Here is a 23,329-nt window from a genome sequence, read left to right as displayed (position 1 = left end):
TTTATCTTCACAAACATCTCATGGAGAAGACCAAGTGGCCCCAATCTCATCCAGGCTGGGAAACCACCCCTAGAGTATATAGGCCTGACTCAGCAAAGAGTGCGCTTCCTGCTGCAAAGTCCACCTTCTGTGGGAGAATTGACCTCCCCACAGACACCATGGTGGGGTCTTGTCAGGAAGATAGCAAGCACACTCATAATAATGAAACTAAGTCTTCCTCTAAGTCCAGTTCAAAGAAGTCTGATTTGCTATAAGCAAACCCACCAACTTGGTGCATGAAGACTTAGGATGTACCAGGCCCCAGTGGCACAACAAGAAAGCCCATAAGCATTGGGCACCCTCTGTACTAGACTATTCTGTCAGTACAGTCATCCTGGGCACCTCCCAAAATCTGGGATCCATTGGCATAAACGAAGTGCGATTAGTGCCAATTTCAGATACCATCCTTCTCAACGGTTCTGGTGGCCCGAACAAGCATAATTCCTTTCACGCTGGTGAGATCTGAATCTGTTGCCAACATACAAGACATTTTCACTCTCCCAGATCTGGAATCCCCTCCTCCATCAGGTCCTTCTCTTTCCAGGTGGATAATGTCTCTGGGATAATAAACTCCTTCCAGCAGTCGATCACCTGTCCCTTATGCAGAATACATCTCTCCTCCAACAGCACCGATGATACTGCCACTGGAATTGGAATCAGCCTCCTCTTTGGGAGATTCTGAGCCACCCGATTAACTGCTATTTGCTTATCCTGTGTGTCCTCCAACACCCAGAAGACCTGCACTTGTTTGGGCCCAACCTCTGCCTCATCTAACTGTGAACTACTGGCACCTCATGCCATGTTGGTCCCCACAACCACCTCTCAGTTCCTCCTATTGGCTGTAATGGGAGCCTTTGGATCAGTGCCCCCTTGCAAAGTCAACTCAATCTGCTGGGGAGTCATCCCTGGCCTCCCCTCTAAGGGGACTTTCAGTTCTGACCCCTGATCCATCAAAAGATGAGGAACATTACGTGGTTCCTCCAGAACCAGCAAAACTACTATCATCCCTGGATGAAGTGGTGATTTCTATATCCCCTTCCCCTCCCCACCCACACCCAATGTCTTCTGGCAGTTCCAGGACCTTTTCCACAGAGTTGCTGGAGAGCTTCAGATTACTCTTGAGGAGATCCAAGACTCCCAGGACAAATTCTTAGACATCTTGCATGCTTTTGGCCCAACAAAAACCCCTGTTAAGGAAGCTATACTGAAGCTAACTAAAGGACAGTTTGGTGCATTCCTGTCACCTGAGCTCCTACCCCCAAAGGGATGGAAAAGCATTATTATGTGCCAGTCAAGAATATTTTTCTCTCCTCTCCCAATTTACTGGTGGTCTATGCTGCTTCTGAAATAGCTAGACAGCAATATCCTGGCTCTACTTCTGCTGATAAAGAGGGCAAATGCCTGTATCTTCTGGGAAGAAAGGTCTTATCATCCAGCCTCCAGGTCAGGATAGCCAATTACAAAGCACTATTGGTTAAATGATTTCCTGAACTATGCCAGGTTTGTGAGGTTTACTGCCTGCCTTCCACAACAGGACAAAGCATGTTTTCAAGCTTTGATAGATGAAGGCAAACTGATAGCCAGAACTGCACTCCAATCTTCAGTCCATGCCACTGATGCCTCCTCTAGAGTTATGGCTACTGCAATTGTCATGCACAAGGTGTGGTTCCATGTATCAGGGTTCCCTAGGGAGGCCAGAATACCACCAACGACTCCCCTTTGCTTAATCACACCACTTCCACCGGAAGATGGACAAGTCCTTTCATACCCTGAAGGATTCCAGAGCTACCCTCCACTCGCTGAGGATATACACACCTGCCCCTAAGAGGACGCTGCACCACCCATTAGTCAAATATAGACACATCATAGGGTCTCTGAAGGAAATACTGCTGAACCATCATGTAAGAGACAGAAGGTTCAAAAATCCAGCTTCTCTACACCCTCTGCAACAGGCTTGTCATCTCATTTTCAGCCACTGGCTTGACTTTATTTTTGATGGGAGCTTGAGAGCCATGAAATACCATTTTAGGGGTTGTCTAGTACTCTTTTTCAACACCTGGAGTGCAATAACAGACCAGGTGGGTGCTAAACATCATCTACCCTGACTATCCAATAGAGTTTGCATTCATTTCTTCTCCAAAACGTCGGCAGCCCCCACCCCTTTGGGGGACCATTCTGATGAGAGTATTGTCAAACAAGAGGTGACCACATTACTGCAGCAAGAAGCGATAGAATACATCCCTCCTTAATACTAAGGGAGAGGGTTTTATTTGACCTGCATCCCAAAAAGGATAGTTGGAAACAAATCCTCGACCTCTGCCACCTCAACCACTTCTTTCGCAAACTCCACGACTTAGTACTGCACAATATTTTCACTATATGGGGAACCTCAACCAGAGACCTGTTTGCCTCCCAACCAGGAAGTGTACTACATATTGCTCCAGGTAGGTTGCCACTCCAAAGACCATGGTCTGCTTCTTGGACCAGTGCAGCTGTGTCTTCCCTCCACTACCATTTCTGCTATGAGTTCTATGCAAAATCCAGCAGGACAGAGCTGGTCGTTCTGATTGTCTCTTTCTGGCCCCACACAGTTCTGATTTCCCAACCTCCTACGCATGTCATCCTGACCACCAATCCTCCCAACATTCCCAGAGCTCCTGACCCAGTGGAACAGCAAGATTAAGCACCCTGATCCATGTCCACCCTACCTCAGTCCTAAGTATTTGGATGGGCGTCATCCCTAGAATGTTCGTGTTCCACAGCTGTACAAGACATCTTCTCTAATAGTAAAAAGGAGTGTGGTAGAAAATATTACCTGGTTAAATGGACATGCTTCTCTTCTTGAGCACACCAAAGAGGCATTCTCCCACAGTCTACACATATTCCTCTCATCCTGGATTGTATCCTGTCTTTGAAGACATCAGGTTTGTCCATCAGCTGCTTATGAGTTCACTTGGCAATGATCAGCGCATACCATCCACCTTTTCAGGGCTACTCGGTCTTCACATATTCACTGACCAATAGATTCTGGAAAGGCCTAATAAGAACCTTCCCACCTATTCAGAAGCTACTCCCAAGTGGGACCTAAACCTTGTTCTCACAGTACTCATGAGGCCCCACTTTGAACTTTTAGCTAATTATGCCATGTCCCTCTTTTCCATAAAGATCATTTTCCTTGTAGCCATTACCTCAGCAGGAGGTGGTGGTTAACTTGGAATGATAACAGATCCTCCATAGACAAATTCCATAAGGATAAGATTTCTTTGTCTATACCCCAAATTCAGCCCTAAAGTAGCTTCAGAATTTCACCTTAACTAATCCATTCAATTACTTGTGCTCTTCCCAAAACCGCATGCTTCTGCAGAGGAACGAAGATTCTACTCCCTCAATGTTTGGTGGGCTTTGGCTTTTTATCTACAGAGAACAAAACCAATCAAGAAATCCCCAAGACTGTTCGTCACTATATCAGAAAGAGCCAGAGGACACGCCACCTCCACCCAGAGAACCCCCAAACGGAATTTTGGCTTCATTCTACTCCTGTCAGCTTTCTAACCTCATTCCACCAGAACACAAGCAGCCACCATGGCATTTCTTCAAGAGGGACTCCTCGTGGACATCTGTAAAGCAACCATATGGGGCTCTGTTCACACATTTGCAAGACATTATGCACTGGTGCAGGACTCTTCTGCTCTCTCCTTTTGGATGGTGGTGGTCTGCTCAGTCCTATCATCTAACCCTTCTCCTACGTAGGTACTGCTTGTCAATCACTCACAGTGGAATAAAATAGGGACCATCACTCCAAGTAACTCCAAGTTACTTACCTGTAGCTGGAGGTTCTTTGAAATGTGTGGTCCCTATCTGTATTCCACTACCTACCCTCCCTCCCCTATGCTTTGGATCTTATCTGATTTGCGGTCGAAAAGGAACTGGAGCGGTGGTCGGTCCATGCCACTTTTTATCCTATTGGTTGGAGGCACAAAGTGAGCCAGAGCACATATACAGACCAGTGGACGCTGCTTTCAAATTCTCCAGGTGCATGGTGTCCATGAGTAACTCACAGTGGAATACAGATAGGTGCCACATGTCTCAAAGTACCTCCAGTTAAAGGTAAGCAACCTCCTCTTTTCATATCATTACACAATTTTCCCCAGTGATTAGGTCAGAATAATTAATTGTAACTGTTTATATTTTACTGTTACCTTAATTGCTACGAGGCATCAATGCTGATATCTGATTTCATCTTACATTTGAGTGAATAGTTTAGAACTGTCTGTTGGTCATGTATTTTAAAAGTTTAAATGGGAAGTTTAGGAAAGGGTTTTTTTTCTCGAGTGTTTGGTGTCAGTCCTCAGACAACTAACTGAGGATATTGTCTGTCTCTTCCAGCAGCCACCTCCACAACTGATTAACTTTCAAAATCACAATTCTAACTCTAATGGATCAATTCTTCCTGCTCAACAAATGAGGCTTCCCCAGAACCAGAATATACCAAGACCAACAATAAAGCCCAATCCATTACAAATGGCGTTTTTGGCACAGCAAGCTATTAAACAGGTAAACTTTCTTTCTTTACTCTCCCACCCAAAAATTAAAATTGAACACCAGGAATATTTATTTTATACTTTACATTCATTACATTTCCAGTATGGGTTTACAGAGAATAGACACTGTCTAATTCATGACCAGAGCTGAATGGACTGAATTGTCAAGTCCATTCCATTCCAGCTGCTCTTGCTAGAGGAAAAGTTAGATCTGGTCTACATTACATGTTACTGAGTGACATAAATTATACTGACCTAAACACCGTTAGAGCTTCTTCCCCCCAACATAGCTACCGCCTCCAGGCGGGAGTTATTAAGCCGATGGGAGAGCTCCACCACAAGCGCCAAGTGCTGTAGTGTAGATGTAACCTGAGTGAATTAAGGTTTAAATGTTTGCTTATGTTTATTTGTATCTATCACTATGACTTCTGCAAAACTTAACACAAACACACGTTCTATTCACTGCAGTCCTTGGGACAGCAGAGTAGAAAAACCTACCCTCTAACTCTTCCCCTCTCCCGTCCCCCGCTACTGCACCAGTAAACAAGCAAAAGCCTGACTAAAAAGCTGTAGCTACCAGTATGCTCTGGAGCTTGCCAAACCTGGACTCTTACAGATTAGGAAAGGAAAGAAATTCCACCGTTGTGGATCTTCTGCTGCAAATGACCAATCCCCAGTTGATAAGCAGTAATGTGGGGGTAAGAATGAATATTTCATGTACTTTCTAGTTGCTCACTGAGACAAACACTGATTAACCAACACTTTAACCAACGCTGCTCAATGAGACAAACACCAATTAACAATTTAAGGTTTGTCATATGCTTAAAAGGAAAGAGGGCAGATGATCTTGCCACCATAGGAAGAATGAAAAACTGGTCTGTGACCTAAGAAATGGAATAATAGCGCCATAGCTATCACAGTCAGGTGAGCTGAATCAAAGAGAAGATCAGGATTGCTTTACAAGTCCTCTTAAATCATTAAAAGAACCCCAACATCATTCCGCTGTCCACTTAACTAACAGTAACCTAGTTTACAGAACTATAAATAGAGGAGCAGCTTTTCATTCAGCCCATTGTCTGTTGTGCATTTATTCCACTAAAACTATTATATCCCTTGACAACATTGTTCATGTTCACGCATATGAATACTAATACGTATTCTTAACAGGGAAAAAATTAAATTAAATTTTAATTAAAAAAAAAATCTCATACATTTCTCCTACTTATTTTTTTTTCCATTTCTAGTGAGTCATGTTTTGAGACTTTGAAGCTACAAAGCAAATATGAATTTAAATTCTAATTTCAACTTACTCAGCTTTTGTGTTGCTGCTTGCTTAGTTCAAATGTTGGTTTCAGTTTGTGATAGATGTCTTCTACTGTACAAAAGAACAATGATGAATTCTGGACTATCTTTTTTTTAGTGGCAGATAAGCAGTGGACAAGCCTCAGCTGCCCAGTCAACTGCAAGCAGCACTACATCCACCCCTTCCAGTCCCACAGTTACTAGTGCTGCAGGGTATGATGGGAAGACATTTGGTCCACCTGTGATAGATCTGAGTTCTCCAGTGGGTAGCTCCTATACCCTACCTTCTCTTCCTGATGTAAGGGTAACACACGAGCAATGGTTTACAGCTTTCATTATAAAGTGAATTTACTGTTTGCAAAAGGTGATCTATGGAAAGGTCTTCGAGACTGAAATTCTTTCTTTACCTACCAAACTGGTACACTATAGAAAGCAAGAGTTCAGGTTTTCCTACGCGGTCCTGACAATGCTCCAGCACTGTTCTGGAGGCACTTCCTTTTAAGGGGTTTAGCACTGGCAAGAAGAATAACAATGAAGAATGCAATTTTACTCTTCTTATATAGACCCCTACTGACCTTCATCTGTCATCTTCTTCAGTTGCTGCCAATAAAAAATGAGTTTCTTCAGCTTTGGTCCTCAATACCCATAATACATGATAGTATGTGTTATAAATGTAGGGTCTCAGTACTATATTTCTGTGGTTTCTATATAATTGAAAGTCTGTCCCATGTAGATATTAATATACAGTGCTAGGCTGAAGTAGTTTTTGTTTGTCAGCACATTCAGTATTTTTTTCCCTATCTGTAGGAATGGAGGTTAGGAGCTCATTTCCCACAAATTTTGTGTGGCAGGAGAGGAATGGGTGTCATAATCTTGCTGTTTCTTATCTAATAGACTTTGAACTGGAATACATTGAGTCTTTTCAGTTTATTATATCTTTATCAGAGAGGCAAACTAAAGATTTTGAGCTTTAAGCTATCTACTTCATTGTGTCAAAAAGAAGAAAAGTACACTTAAACAGCTTTCAACAGTTTATGAATAACTGAAATTTCATGCTTTATAGTGATAATTTGCTATTGATCCCTGTTTCTTCCTCCTGTCTTCTGGTCCTTCTGAGTTGCTCTCAGATCTTGGATAGCCTTTTTATCTTTTATTTTTTAAATTGAAAACATTGGCAGTGGCATTGTGATATCCAGTTCTCATTACACTGTGCTATCCCATCATTTTAAATTGTTTTAAGATACTTAACACACACAACACATCACACTGCAATCATAAACATGTCATTGGAATCCATGACAAGAAATAATTTAACACTGTTCTGCATGCATAATACTAGCAGCAGCTCTGTTCTACTTGTGTTTCACTGAGTTCATGCTATTAGATACCTCACTATATTAGTAGTGATGAAGAACAATATAATGTACTTTTCTGAGCACTTCACAGTAGTTACATCACACTCATGTCAGTGTTAAAGGTCAGTGTAACTGCTACAAATGAATTTGCAAGCTGCAGAGTGTCATGTGTGAATGCTTTAGAAAAGTATGATCCTAAACCGATTTGTTTTCTAGCCAAGCACCCTGATTTAGAGTATTAGTGTTTCAATAGGGCTGTCAATTAATCACAGTTAACTCAAGAAATTAACTCAAAACAAATTAACTTGATAAAAAAAAGTTAATCACGATTATTAGTTTTAATCATACTGTTAATAATAAAATACCAATTTAAATTAATTATAAATATTTCTGGATGTTTTTCTACATTTTAATATGTATCTATTTCAGTTACAACACAGAATACAAAGTATAGTGTGCTCACTTTATATTTTTTTATTATAAATATTTGCACTGTAAAAAAGATAAAAGAAATAGTATTTTTCAATTAATCTCATTCAAGTATTGCAGGGCAATCTCTTTATCACAGGGGTTCTCAAACTGGGGGTGCGACCCCTTGGGGTCATGAAGTTATAATGTGGGGGTTGCAAGGCGCCGCCGCTGCCAGCAGAAGCACAGAAGTAAGGGTGGCAATGGGGTGCTACGTCTGCTGTGAAAAGTGAAATTGACAACGGTTTTTTTGTACCCACCAGTATTAAACAGTAACTATTAAAAAAACCAACCTTTTCTGCTTATAACAATAATTCGATAAAAATGCGTTTGTCTTAAAAGCGAGAAAATGAAAATGAAAAAAACAAGAAAGTGATAAAAAGGTAAATTCATTTTAAACAATAGGATTATAAATTTAGCATTTAAAATAGAATTAAATATTTAAAAAAATGTATTTTTAATTTACAAGGGGGGGGTCGCACTCAGGGGCTTGCTATGTGAAAGGGACTGCCAATACAAAAACTGAGAACCACTGCTTTATCATGACCATTCCAGAGGACATGCTTCCATGCTGATAACGGGTTCCCCTCAATAACGATCCAATGCAGTGCTGACTGACACACATTCGTTTTCATTATCTGAGTCAGATGCCACCAACAGTAGGTTTATTTTCTTTCTTTGGTGGTTCGGGTTCTGTAGTTTCTTCATCAGAGTGTTGCTCTTTTAAGACTTTTGACAGCATGTTCCACACCTCGTCCCTCTTAGATTTTGGAAGGCATTTCAGATTCTTAAATCTTGGTTCAAGTGCTGTAGCTATTTTTTGAAATCTCACATTGGTACCTTATTTGCATTTTGTCAAATCTGCAGTGAAAGTGTTTTTTAAATTGAACGTGTGCTTGGTCATTATCCGAGACTGCCATAACACAAAATATATGGCAGAATTCGGGTTAAACAATGGAGCAGAGGACATACAATTCTCCCCCAAAAAGTTCAGTCACAAATTTAATTAACACATTATTTTTAATGAGCATCATCAGTATGGAAGCAGGTCCTCTGGAATGGTGACTGAAGTATGAAGGGGCATACGAATGTTTAGCAAATATGGCATGTAAATACCTTGCAACGCCAGTTACAAAAAGGGCCATGTGAACGCCTATATTTGGGACGATCTTTGCTCTAAAACAGGTGTCTCATTGTTCTGATCTCATGTGTCATGTTTGAAAAGACAGAACCACTTAGCTGACACTGCACCTTTTTACTGAATATGCTTGGCCCCTGGCTAGAATGTACTCAGCACATGTGGAACATGTTGGATTGCTTATTGGATAATTCCTGAATTAATTCTTTGAATTTTGTGCGTGTGTGTATATATATGCATGTTCTTTTTTAATTAAATGAAATAAATGAGCATGTGGAAAGAGGATGTAAAATACATACTAAGATGAAGTCTATAAGATGGCTATATTGATCACATTATTTCTGTCTAAATAACCACCTTTCTTTCATCTTTTAGATTGACTGTTCAGCAAGCATTACACTGGATAACATTGTGAGGAAAGATACTATTGTGGATCAAAGCCAGCCAAAGCCTCCTTCAAACAGAACTGTCCAGTCACCAAATTCATCAGTGCCATCTCCAGGCCTCTTGGGTATGGCGATTAACTTTATTTAAATGGTTTAGTGGGGAATCCACCACTTAGACATTTTACTCCCCGTTTTCAAATTCCCATTCATCAACTTAATGTATTCTAATCATGCCTTCTAGCTTATTACAAACACTGACAAATTCTAGGTGAGGGAGAAGGCTGCCATTGATCAAATGGAAGACGAGAGCCTGACTAAGAGTTTTAGCATTGTGAGCAGAGACAGAAAGATCAGATCTTAGAGATGTTATGGAGGAAAAAGCCACAAGATAGCTGTGATGTAAAACTCTAGACAGAGAGTGGAGTCAAAGTTGAAAACCAGTGTACGAGCCTGAGCAATAGGTATAATGGTTATGATGTGTACTGTGACTGAGAGAATTGGGGAACATGGAGGGCTTGTAAGGGAAGACAAAATTTGGTTTGGCTATGTTTTGCTTTTGTTGTTGGCAAGAGAACCAGAAAAGTCAGAACAATGAACTAATGAAGAATTGGCTGGAGAGAGAGAACTCAGGAGTGGTCAATTAAGTTTGTTAGTCATTTGTGCAGAGAAAATAGATGCAGGTAGATGAGGTTACATAGGGAAAATATTTACAGAGAGAAAAGAGAAGTGGACCATTGATGTAGTCCTATGGAACATGCCTTGAAAGTAGTGGAGGGAAAGAGGAGGTTTATCCACTGAAAAAAGGCTGAATGAATGAACATAGAGATAGGAAAACTAAAGACAGTACAGAGTTGTGAAAACTAAGGGGAAGGCTAGATTTCAAGAAGATGGAGTATGATCAGCTGTCTGAGGTGGCTGAAAGGTTGAGGAGGATGAGGATGGAGTAGAAACACCAAAGTTTGACCATGAGGAGACTGTTAAAAGTCCTGGGTGAATGCAATTTCAGTGGAGTGTGGAGGTTGGAAACCTGAATGGAGGGGGATTAAGGAGAAAGGTGAGGAGAGAATCAATTTGTAATGGAGGAGGTTCTTTTTGTCTGTGGGACTTTCTCCAGGGGTGCTCAAGAGTGGAGGAAGTAGAAGTTGGGGTTAGTGGGATGGATTTTACCATGGGAGAGGACAGGTGAAGGAGTCCAGTGTGATTGGAGAGAATTGAATTGAGTCACTGACAGCTGAGTCCTACAGTGGAGGGGTCTGGGAATGCTGAAGTCATGGACATTGGATTGGAGATCAGAGGTATAAGAGCAGAGGACAGATGGAAGATGCTGAAGAAGCTCAGGTGGTTGTTAGAGAGGGAACTCTGTTACTGAGAGATGTGATGGAGAAGTCTTTAGTTAAGACAAGGTCAAACAAATGACCCTCTTGATGGATTGCAGCTTTTTAATTTCTGGCATTTGGAAATCTGACTTTGTCTTCTTAGTCAGTGGTCTTGTCTTTAGTGAAGGGCAGTCTTCCCCCCAGCCTTTCCCTAGTCACTGTTTAGAAAGAGGAAGGATCTTCACTCTTTCTACCCTTCCAAGGATAATTTCTTCCCTCATCTTTGTGGGGAGAGGTAAAATATCCCCCCTCCCCCCCAAAGTCTCTTTGTGGATTGACAAAACACAAATACATTGTAGAGTACTGCAGAAGCTGTAAACATCACAAAATGACAGAATTTTTTAGGTTCCTCCTTTCCTAGTTCCAGTAGCTAAAGTTATTTTGGCACTTGATAAATTCCTCTATTACAGCTATGTGTTTGCTTCTTGTGAAGCATGTATTTCCAATGAACATACATACCTACAGCAGTGAAATCATTTTTTTTATTTAGCTGGTGAGTTATTTTTCCATCTGTCAGTAAATGCACACGTCTCTGAATTTCATTATTTTGCCTTCTCTAACACTTTTTAAATAAAGTTGTAAAAACAAATACTCTGAATTAGAAATGTGCAGGTTGAGATGTCTCATTCTTTTCTAGCCTTCCATTAAATGAGTAAATAATAGCCAAAGTCACAGTAGAGGAGAGGAGGAAGCATATTCTGGTCTGTTTTACAAATAGAATCTCTAAGGCGGTCTGAGCAATCAATATCAAGAGATCAGAATGAATACTTATACCCAAATCTCTGTGTATTCCTATCAAAAATTAAATGCAAGACTTCTTGTATGCACTAACCTGTGCTATTTCTCCCTAATTTCATCTGTTTTTTTAGGACCAGTAACTGTGACCAGTGTTCACCCGCCTATTCGCTCACCCAGTGCCTCCAGTGTTGGAAGCAGAGGCAGGTAAGCAGACCAGCTGAAAAAAACCCCAAAACATAGCTTCAATCTCAAAAAACACTGTATCCATGCAATCGCAGTTGATAGCAAACCTCAACACTGATTACTGGTGAAAATTTCTATGTCACTTCCTCTGAGAGACTATTTCTGATGACTTTATTGTAATACTCTTCAAGGCTTAATAGTGCTAATTTCATGTCTAATTAATGTCACATTAAAGACTTGTAACGTGTTAAACATATGGTAGCTATGAGATTGACAGCTTGATCAGATATTTTGAGAGCCATGTACTCTAAATAATGGTGTAAAGTTAATGACAGTTCTACAATTGTGTTTTTTTGTTTTTGTTTTTGTTTTTAAAGTCTGAACCATAAAATCCTTGCTGAACCATAAGTATCTTCAAGTTTGAGGAATCAGCTTTACAGAGAGGATTATAAATAAGTTTTTACCATAATATGGTCAATTAAGTGAGCACTAAATATTTAGAGACTACAAAAAATAAAGAAATGATGGAATATTAATGAACAAATGGACAGTGCTGTCTGAAGAGAGAGATCCTTTAGTGTTCCAGTAAATCAGGACATACAATAAATATAGTGTTAATTTTTCATGTTGAGAAAAAGCAGAAAATGTGTTCGTGCTACTGGCAGTGGAAATTCAGATACATTTAACAGACTTAGCTCTTGTTCTATTGTGTTTATATAGTAAAAGTTATAAAGGTTCCATATATTACTATGTCCAAGTTAAGTTTTATTTATACCTAAACTTTGAAATACATTAGATGTTTGCAAAATCTTATCATACAAAATAAACAAATTTTAGTTTTTCAGGTGATAGTCCCTATGTGAGCTCCATCTGATGTACATGCTCCCATGTGTTCTTGACCGGAGGTTTTTCTGTTAGCAGTGTTTGCAGGTCCACGCCTGTGCAATATGCCTCTGTGTTCTCTGGTATGAGGGCATGTAGGGAGGAGCGGGCTCGCACCACTCCAATTACTTCTCAGTTGCCTGTGGCTTGCGACGGAGTTGTGTAGAGTCTGCTATCTAGCTTATGCAGTTGCTTTTTTTACTCTTATTTTTTCTTAATAGTTGATTTTAGTTTTTAGTTCTTCTTAGTAGGGGTTGTGCTTCCATTGTGTCCCCCCACTCTCCTTCCTGTGCCACACATCACCCCTCTTTTTTTCTTTAAAGTCAGGCCCTTACTTTTTTTCTCAGGCATTCTTGACCAGTGGCTTGCCTGGCGGCTTATGCGCAAGGACCCAGGATTCAAGCCTTGTTAGACCTGCCACAGGTCCTTCCCCTCAGTGATGGAATTGCTAGTTGCCTCCACTGCCTTGGAGAGGCTCCAATCCTGTCCAAGGGCAAGATTCAAGAACAGATCTTGTAAACTGAGAGAAGAGCGTTTAAAACTGCTCCTCATGGAGTGCTTCTTTAGACCTGCAGGGTCCAACTTTCCACTTTGTACACCAGATTCAGCCACACAGAGTGCTCCCAGAGACTCATCGGCTCTGATTCTGAACTCCAGAAACCAGGGGCTGGATTTGCTCTCTCAGAAGACTGCCAAGCATAAGAACCCCCACTCTCCTGATAGAGAGAATAAGAGGAGAAAGAAGTCTTCATTTGGACCTGGGATTAGGGATTCAGGTATCCGTAATCGTGTCCTGATGCAGGTACCGCTGAAGCTCCCACTGGCCATGGTGCTGAGCTGTTGGTACTGGTGTTAGAGTCCCCCAAATGAAAGAACTCCTCGAAAAGCAAGGAGTCTTTTGAAGAAACCATCTCACCCAGCACAATCTGCCATCACCTTGGTCTCTCCAGAGCAAGCAAACCCATCATTGGTACCTATAGAAGTGGAAACATTGCCAGATTTGATGCGCTCAATGCCCCATGTATCCTCCCAACTCTTCCCTTATGTTCATTCTTGACTACCTGCAGAATCTAAATACTCTGGGATTGTCCCAGAGATCTGTCAAGGTTCACTTAGCTGCTATCACAGCATTCCACTCACCCACTGAAGGATTCTTCAATACTTTGCACATCCTACAACTGAGACATTTTGATTAAAAAAAAAACTAGAACAATATAAACATTAACATGGCACACGTTAAACGGATTAAAAACTGGCTTACTGGGAAATTGTCACTGACCAGATGCATTTGCACTGAGGTTCCACAGCTATGAGTTCTTGGTCCTATGCTATTTAACTTTTTTATCAATGACGTGGAAGAAAACATAAAATCATGACTGATAATTTTTGGGCCACCTGCAAACTTTAAGAGAGTGGTAAATAATGAAGAGGACAGATCCCTGATTCAGAGGAATTTGGATATGTTGGTAAACTAGGTGTAAGCAAATAAAGTGTTTTGATAAGACTAAATGTAAATGTTTACATCTAAGATCAAAGAATGTAGTTTGTAGTTGCAGGATGGGGAAATGCTATCCTGGGAAGCAGAGTGACTCTGAAAGATTTGGGGGTTGTGGTGGTTAAGCATCTGAGCATGAACTCTAAGTGATTCTGGGGCCAGAAGAGCTAATGCAATCCTGGGATGTATAAACACGGGAATCTCAAGTAGGAGTAGAGGGCTTTTTGGTGTGGTTTTTTTTTTTTTTTTTAACTGTTTAGCACTGGTGTGCCCACTGCTGGAAAACTGTGTCCACTTCTGGTGCTGAAGAAGAGTGTTGACAAATCGGATAGGGTTTAGAGAAGAACCACAAGAATGATTACAGGGTTAGAAAACATGCTTTATAGTGATAGACTCAGGGAGTTCCGTCTATTTAGCTTAACAAAAAGGTTATGGCGTAACTTGATTATAGTCTGTAAGTACCTACATGGGGAACAAATATTTAATCATGGACTCTTCAATCCAGTAGAGAAAGGCATATCACAATGCAATGTCTGGAAGTTGAAGCTAAACAAATTCAGACTGGAAATAAGACATAAATCTTTAACAGGGTAATTAACCATTGGATTCTCCATCACTGATGATATTTAAATCAACATTGGATGTTTTTTCTAAAAGATCTGCTCTAGGAATTATTTTGGAAAAGTTTGATGGCTTATGTCATTCAGGAAGAGGACAGGCTAGATTAACACAATGGTCCCTTCTGGCCTTGGAGTCTGTGACTGTGAAATTTCTTATGGACTTCCTCAATCTGTTTCCTCCACTGCAGGACCCTGCTCTACTCTGGGACCTCAATTTGGAGCTTAACGCATTAAGTGGGCCCATTTTTGAGCCCAGAGCAACCTGCTTGCTCCTCCATCTGTCCTTCAAGACATCATTTCTTGCGGCAATCACTTTGCCCAGAAGGGAGTCCTCATGCCTCACCCACCATATACAGTGTTTTATCCAGACAAAGCTATATTGCATCCCACTTTTGCTTCCTCCCTAAATGTCATTAGAATTCCGAATCAGTAAGGATATTCAATTGCCTGTCTTTTATCCCAAGCCCCACCCTTTCAGGAGATAAGCCAGTCTCAATACTCTATATTTAAGAAGAGCCCCGGTCTTCTGCCTTCACCAGACTAAGCCCTTTAGGTTTTTCCCTAGATTCTTCATTTCCTTTGCTAAGAGTTTAAGGGGTCACTCTATTTCTATTTAGAATATATAAATGGGTTTTGGGGAGTATTTTGACATGCTGGGAGCACTCTGGGATACACCCCCTCTTATAGACACTGCTCATTCCACTCAGACTCCATCCATTTCTAGAGCACTGCTTAGAAAGATACCCATCAAGGACATTTGTAGAGCAGCCACATGGTCTTCTGTTCCCACATTCTCAAAGCATTATGCCTGTTGTGATGTATGGGCCTGTAAACTTACCCTAATTGTGAGCTGAATTGTAAACAAGGGAGTGCGAGTTCATAAGATGTCACAATAACCTATGACAACAAATGTTGATGGGAAAAGGAGCAAAAGTGAGATTCCGAATTAATGCAAATGAGAGGCCTACTAATATAATTCAAGGACTGTGTTAAGATCATACTTGGTAAACAAGAAAAGTGTGGAACTGGAAATCAGTGAACCAAAACTGGTGTGTCAAAAACTAGCCTACAACCAGAAAGAGGCAGTTAACTGTCCTAAACACCCAATGCTGGTACAAATTTGCCAGTCTCAAAGTGGCTGAAAAGACTGTCCTGTGCTTGTGTTTTTCCTCAGTGAGGATACAAGTAAGAGTCAACCTCAGAGACAGAAGCTTCATTTTTTACCTGTGCTGTTTTCTCTCCTTTTGTCTGCTTGCTTTGTCCTATCCTTTAGGGAACAAAATCAGACTTTAACAGCAGAAGCAATGACCGTTCTAGCCCATGTCAACTAACTTCTCTTTTCCCCAAAAGGACGGTTATTACCATCTTTACCATCTCATCTCTCATACAAGGAGAGTTTCTTTCTAAAAACTCTCCAACTAAAGGGAAAAAGACTAAGGGATATTGTTAAAATGAAAGCCTTACTTAATACTTTACATTTCAAATACTTTGAACTGTTTTCTTCATTTCTGTATCTTTAGTAAAGGAATTTTTAAAAAAATCTAATTGTGTGTTTGCCAAGGTGCACAGCAAGTTGAGGCCTCTGTATACCAAACCCCCAACCCTGTTTAAAATTGTTTAATATTGGACAGTGATTGGGTTATGTCAACACTTTTGGTCCATATATTCCATCTAAATTAATACAATATGCTTTAGTATATGCCTCCAGAGTTAACATGGGCTTTGGTGAAACTGTTCTACCTCTTCCATGGTGAAGTACTTCTTGGAAGTCTCTTCACATGGAGCGCCTATAGGGACAATAACTCAAAGAAAGAGAGGTTACTTACTTGTACAGTAACTGGTGTTCTTGAAGGTATTTTGTCCCTGTGGGTGCTCCACCACCCACTCTCTTTTCCCCTCTGCTTTGGAGTCCTGCCATGTTCAAAAGTGGAGAACGAACTGGAGTGGTGTGGGTCCACTTCTGCCTATAGGGTCTAGTACTAGGGTCACAAGGAGGCATACATTAGTGGCGCAGACCTGTTGGCACCGCTAACTGAAAAATCTTCGGTCACGAGTGCATGGGCTTACGCACATCCTCCTGTGGAGCATCCATAGGACAAAACATCTCAAAGAACCGTACAACGTAAGTAACTTCTCCTTTTAGATGCAGTCTCCTATGCTTTGAATTAAATTAGTCAAATTTGAAATTCCTTTGAAATTGCATAAGTTAAGGTTAAAATGTCCTTTCTCTTTTTTTTTATGATTATACACAAGAGTGACGTGGAACTTTGATTCTGAGATGCCAAGGTCCATCACTAAAGTCATCTGCTGCTGTGCTAGGAAAATGTTAAATAGATGTGGTTCCCTTGACTGGATATAGTCCTGTGTGGTGCCTAACGATTAAGTGGACATTGCTGGAATAACGCTTACTTTCCCCAAAAATGTAATTCTTCTCCCAAAAACTCTCCAAAATATTGCTGCTTTTTTAGTTTTTGTTAAAATTTTTATTGGTTGAAGTTTAATGAGATAAGTGTTCATTATGGGACCTAAAAAAACAAAGATACTGTATTCCAAACCTCAGGCCTATAGAAAATAAAACCCTGAGCAATTCTGCAGTCTTGGGATTAGACTATCCATTTTTTCTTTTATTATCCTATTTAAAAAACCTGAAGAAAGGTATGAACTCTAAATCTCAGGCTTTGTTCCATGGTCAGTAGTGCTATAGCCTCAAAATTTAGAGAATGGAAAATACTGTAGAATTCCAGGGTCATGGATCTTAATCATTACAAGAGGTTTGATTTTTCTGAAAGCACTGTGCTGTCTTGAATGGTTCAGATGATGTCCAACTACTTACTGTTCTTCATTTCTGTTCTTTCTGCCTCTTCTCATCCTCTACAGCTCTGGCTCTTCCAGCAGGCCACCAGGAGCTGATTCTACACACAGAGTCCCTGTTGTCATGTTGGAGCCAATCAGGATTAAACAGGAGTCTGGGACATCTCATGAGAACTATGATTTCCCAATTGTTATAGTGAAGCAAGAAACGGATGAAGAATCCCGGCCTCGGAATGTAATATTAACAATAATAAAGAATCTCTCCTGAGTTTGGGGTACTGGGAGGGTGTTTTTTGCATTTTTTGGGAATAGAATAAATTACAAATATTCTGTTAGAGGGTTATTTTAAGGGAAGGAGCTAGTGATATTAGTGGTTTGTTTGGTGTTTTTTTAAAGGGATGAAGTCATATTCCAAACCAAGTTATATTTCTTAATAAACTGGGATGACTGAATAGCTGACATGATCAGACTGCCATCATCTGTGGGGACCTGGGGGAAGTTTATAAATACTATAAGCTCTTTCACATGGTGTTTGGAGATTTTGCTAGTACTAACGCAGTATGTTCAACTTTAGAAGTGCTAGACCTAGTGGCTACTGGCAGATTATATTTTTCCATTGGAAGCAGTTTCTTAAATATCAGAGCTAGTCCTCTCAGGTTCTGCTATACTAGTTTGCTGTATTAAATTGGCTGAAGCCATAACTGATAGCTCCTGTGTAGAGGTTATTAGGAGCATGACTAACAGTACATTTGAAATAGTAATATTTCTATTTTCATTTACTTATGCGTCGATAATTATACCCGAGAGCCTGGTATCTAAATGTATCTTAGATGTCTTTGTGTTTTCTACAGACCAACTTTTCAAGAAGTATACTCACCTCACTGCTATTGGATAGCAATCATAATACCACGTCTGATAAAACAGTCTCAAGAACAGATGCTCCAGATAGCACAGGTGACCGACCAAGGCCACTTCAGGAGAACACATCCAGTGGGAAGACAACATGGATTGGTGCCCCCCACATTGGGGAGAGCAGAAAAGAGGATGACCCCAATGAGGACTGGTGTGCAGTATGTCAGAATGGAGGGGAGCTCCTGTGTTGTGAGAAATGCCCTAAAGTGTTCCACCTTTCTTGCCATGTCCCTTCACTGATGAACTTTCCAAGGTAAAAATGACCAAATGAATTTTGTCCAAATTTTGTTCATGAGAAATCACCTTTGGGTTGTGAGGCCAAGTACAGGATGTTCCTGCCCCCAAAAGACCGCTCTAAGAAAGTTTGAGTCAGTGAAAACCAGGATTTAACTAAATTTGAATTGTATTACCTAAACTATTACTGCTGCAAAAACTATTATAAAATGCTGCAGTTTCTTGACAAGATCACTTTTATATCCGAGCCATCTATTCTTATCTGTAGCCACAAAATTGAGCTATAGAATCACCATTCTGTCACAGAATCTTTTAAGGACAACAGAAACTGTTTTAAAAATTCTTTTAAAGAAGAAGCTCTGCTGCTGCAATATTAAACAGAGGCTACGTATTAACCATAGGGCCCAGTGTTTGGTGTCTGCTTGTAATATTATAAAAACTACCTCATTCAGCACTGAAAGAGAGGCAAGACTAATCTTTATAGGCCTTTGATTGGTTTGTTGGAAGGCAACTAATCAATTTGCTTAGCCCAGTTTGAACAATCAGAAAGTTAAAAATCATTGTTCTGTTAAGTATAAATGGTATTTGGGAATTGTTACCCATAGTATTTCTGAAGCTTGCTGCTGGTGTCAGCTGCTTTGCTAAAGTAAAAATGACATTTTGTAACACTGCGGTATAGGAGCACTGTATAAAAGACTTAAGCTAGTATTAAGAAAGGATACCAATTTATGTTTGTTAAAATATGTTTATCATGGTCAGTGTTCAATGATTGTATATAAACGTTATGTTTTCTTGTTAAATGCTGGTTTAGCTTAGTTTCTTAACACCAGTCAGCTCTGCTTACATGCTTTGAGCAGAACAATTACTAGTAGCACATTAGGCTTTGAAATGCCAATAATATTCCAGCACTGTTACATGTATCTGATGTGCATAGACTAAGTATCTTACCTTCTGAGTCTTCAAACTGTGGGGCTGTCTTCCTTTAAGTATAGTGCTGTTATGTTGCTGACCATAAAAGCCTTCTACTGTTTTGTTTCCTCTGTGCATAAGCATGCAAGGATTTAATGGATAGCAAACTGTTGGTTTTGTTAGTTAAATGTTGTCACCTCAGTGTAAAAGAAAATATCACTGTTTTTCATTTCACATTGTACAGTTATTGGGTTTTCTAAACATTCCAGAAATACCTTTTTAAAGTTTTTCTTTTAGCTATGGTTTTTGCTGAGCTTATTCAATGGAGGCTGTGAGAAGAGGGTGGCCATGGTGCAGGGAGCAAAAATAAAGGTTTACAAGTAGGGCTCAAACCAATAAAGTGCTTTGTAATAGTAGTGGCCAGCACTCTTAACTCTAAGCAGCACAGCTCATAACTCCACAGTTACAGATACTGAGGTTTCGCAGTTGATCTCCATCTCTAAACCTGCCCCGCAGCCCCATCCCGCCCTGTCAACCCTTCCTCACTGCCCCTTTCACACCTCTTTTCCTCCTTAATGTCTTCTGGCCCATTCCCTTCAAAAATCCCCACCCTTGACTTCACCTGCCTCTCCAACTGCAGCCCCATTTTCCTCCTCTTCTCTCCTTTCTCACTGAACATGCTGTTTACAGCCATTGCCGTGAATTGCTCTCCTTGTACTCCATCCTGGATCCTTTTCAGTCTCACATCCATTCTCTTCACTCTGCCAAAACCGCTCTCATATAAGGTCTTTAACATACTCTCTTCATGGCTAACTATGTGTGACAATCTGCTGGGACTCTCAGAATTGAGAGTTACTGTGTTACCCATCTTAGCTGCACCAAGTGAGAGGTTTTTTTGCTACTGCTAAGCTGTATGACAGCTCTCTGACACACAAGCTTGCCTGCCTTGCCAACAAACTCTTCAGGACTCTGCCAATCCAAACCTTGCCTTGTGGATAACAGAGTAAACCAACTCCCGAGTTCCCCAGAGACATTTCCCTAAAGCGTCCAGCCCTCTCACTGAAACTTGCAGAAATTAAGTTTGTTGTTCCTTCAAAGAGACTACACTGCAGGCTGTTAGTTTAATTAGGGTTAACACGTCCTTCCCTTCAAACAGTGTGCTGAATTGGCTTATAGTAAAAGTAAAGCAAGTTTCCTTAACAAAAGGACATAGGATTAAATGTTACCAAGTATGAGGAATAAAGGTAAAAAGAGTTACAAGCAAACAAAAGTAAAAATATGCTGCTTGGATTAAAACCTGATTTAACAAATTAGAATGTCCTGCTCAGAGGTGTTTCTCATACTCTCTCTTCTGGTGTGGCTGACCAGACTCTGTGGCCAGGACCCTTCACAGATCTCAAAGTGCTTAGTTCCTTTGTCTCTTCAGGTGAAGGATAACTTGAGTTCGCTCTCCCTTCCTTTATAGATCAGTAAACCTTTTTAAATATATTCTCAGGTAAAGCTCCTTTTCTTCTGCTGGGAAGAGATGCCATGCAGGCTGGTGAGGACTTCATGCTGGTTCCTCCCCCCCTGGGGATACTGAGTGGTTACTTCCCTTATTAGCTTGATGACTTGGTTTACCTTTTATACAAATAGATTTCTAGTCATGTCTCTTGATTTACCTTGGAGACCCATTCCTTTGTCTAGGGTGGGGTACCTTGTCCTGCCTGGCACACGTTTTAAGAACATAATTTCAGCATGTTTGTAATTTTGCATATGTTACCTGTACATATACTATGCAATAATATCTGAGAGTTTCTCTTACTGTTACAGCCCTTAAAACTCTATCCATCTACTTAGCCACTATTCACTTTTTACACGCATACACAGAGCATCATACTTGTTTTTACTATGCCAATGCCAGCCTTGATTTTTTCCCCCCCCCACTTCAGTAAATTTATTTATGCCTTCTTCAGTGAATGGAACATCCTCCCTGTACTGATCCGTAAGACTGCTATTCTCGTGCTCAAGATCCATTCTGCCATGATTTGTATATATTTAAATATCTCCTTTCTCCACCCTTCATGTTTTTCTTCTTGTCTTAGATATGGGCCGAGACTCAGATATACTTCTATACTGCACCTAGCACAGCCTCCCTCTGATACGAATAGTTAGGTGCTACTAAAATATAAATAGTTAATTTTCAAAATTAAAAAAAAATTAAAAATTGGCATTTGCCTTGAAAAGAGTTAGTCACTCGTTACTTTCCAGGCTTAAGCTAGGCCAGAAGAAACTAGAAATCTTTTAATTAGCCTAATAGGATGCGTGTCTGTTTTGGGAGTACTTGTAGTTATGAAGTAGTCTTTAATAGGTTTCACTGTCAAAAGTAACTTTAACTTGCTTCTGAAACTAACCTCATTGCCAGAGGTCCTTTTTATATTAGATAGAATATGTGATACAGTATATGCATGTTAATACTGTACCTACTTTTCATAATCAGTCATAGCTGAATTTTCTCTCTCTCATTCCTGTAAGCAAGTTGATACAATTCAGCCCTATTGTGGTTATTCATGAAGATTCAGGTGTCTTTGTAAAGAATTTTACTAAACCACAAACATTCAGTAGGTTTGCTCAAGGATTTGAGGGCATTACAAACAGTAAGGGAGGAAAGGGGGAAAGGGCAGTTAGCAAAAGTAGTTTGTGACTCATTATTCCCCGTGCCTTTTACAGTTTTCCCCCAAGAATAACAGATGATAAAAAGCTGAAATGTTATTTTGTTAAGAATAGGAAAACTCCAACCCTTCAAAAGCTTGGCTAGGATGCCCTATATAGCACCCTAGTCCATATCCTATTGCCTAACTTCGAAATGAGAGACTATACTCCCCACTGGTCCCAACCTCTTCATTGCTCTATTTTCATGGTGTTTCTATACTTGTTTTGCACACTCTGCCTGTGCTGTTACTTTTTCATCTCTGAATTTTAATTGTTTTTCTCATTCCTTCTTATGCTCCTTTCTTCAGATTGCCTCCTAACCAGCAACTGGACCTGCTATTAAAGTTTTAGTTGAATTTGTAAACCTATATTAATGGTTTCAAAATAGTGGAAATAGATGCTATTTTTGCTGTAAAACTATTCCAAAAAATTAACTCCAGGAATGAGTGAACTTTTTTTCCAAAGAGATGTCCTTTTACCATCCTTATCTCTCCTTTTGGTGGTGGCAAAAAAATTGACACAGGGCAAAAAGAAAATAGAAATGAAGGACTTGTACAAAGGTATTTGGAAACCTCTATTCAAAACCATGTAACTTTATCAGATGCCCAGAGTAATACATCTTTTTTCCCTCTTGTTTAGAGGAGAGTGGATTTGCACATTCTGTCGGGACTTGTCCAAGCCAGAAGTAGAATATGATTGCGATAATCCCAATCAGAGTTCTGAAAAAAGAAAACTAGAAGGTTATATGGGATTGGCACCAATAGATCGGCGGGTGAGGATACATCGTTCATTCAACCAGTCTGCTTGTCTGGTCGTTTTGTGAATGCTGTTTCTTATATATTTGGTGGTAGAAATAAGAGTTCACTGGAGGATTTCTAAGTAAGCTCTGAGAACTTGGCAGGGCATATTTTAAATGTACTGCCATGTTTTATAAACTCTTGGAAGAGATTAGGCATTGTCTAACGTTCTGAAGCAAGACTGGAAGCCAAGAATCAATGAGTGCTCCTCTGTTGCCTTAAGCAAGATGTTAAGTATCTCTGTCTCTGTTTCCCCCACCTGGAACAAGCCTATTGTGAAGGCTGTTTTTCATCCTTAGAGCACTATGAAGTGTTAAATAGTCTTTTTTTCAGTGGGCCTCTGCACAGCCCCAATATTGAGAAATGCACTGGTGTTGCATTTGGACAAGTAGAAACCTCTGGAGCAGGGCCCAAGTGTCATGCTCTCCCTTTGCAATCCTGAATATTAAAGG

At 40.3% G+C, this 23,329-nt stretch overlaps 1 protein-coding gene across 5 annotated transcripts in view; it reads left to right on the top strand.

The window, feature by feature from the left end:
* The window catches only part of TRIM24 (tripartite motif containing 24), a 117,306-nt gene that overhangs the window by 83,473 nt on the left and 10,504 nt on the right, over positions 1-23,329 (top strand). For 2 of the 5 annotated variants that reach the window (XM_067536071.1, XM_067536073.1), the window contains exons 10-16: positions 4,426-4,593; positions 6,001-6,180; positions 9,219-9,354; positions 11,475-11,547; positions 17,401-17,569; positions 18,186-18,499; positions 22,720-22,852. In XM_067536071.1, coding sequence (XP_067392172.1) covers positions 4,426-4,593; positions 6,001-6,180; positions 9,219-9,354; positions 11,475-11,547; positions 17,401-17,569; positions 18,186-18,499; positions 22,720-22,852 — 1,173 coding nt within the window. Of the gene's footprint in view, positions 1-4,425; positions 4,594-6,000; positions 6,181-9,218; positions 9,355-11,474; positions 11,548-17,400; positions 17,570-18,185; positions 18,500-22,388; positions 22,853-23,329 lie in introns of those variants that run through there. The other 3 variants (XR_010917642.1, XM_067536072.1, XM_067536075.1) reach the window with 3 other exon arrangements.

The sequence above is a fragment of the Emydura macquarii genome, unplaced genomic scaffold (genome assembly GCF_026122565.2).
Source record: "Emydura macquarii macquarii isolate MOO-44397 ecotype Brisbane River unplaced genomic scaffold, CSIRO-AGI_Emac_v2 contig_3530, whole genome shotgun sequence".
In the NCBI taxonomy this organism is placed as follows: Eukaryota; Metazoa; Chordata; order Testudines; family Chelidae; genus Emydura; species Emydura macquarii.
Note: the sequence above shows the minus strand (reverse complement) of the source record. Positions and strands in the feature narration are given on the sequence as shown.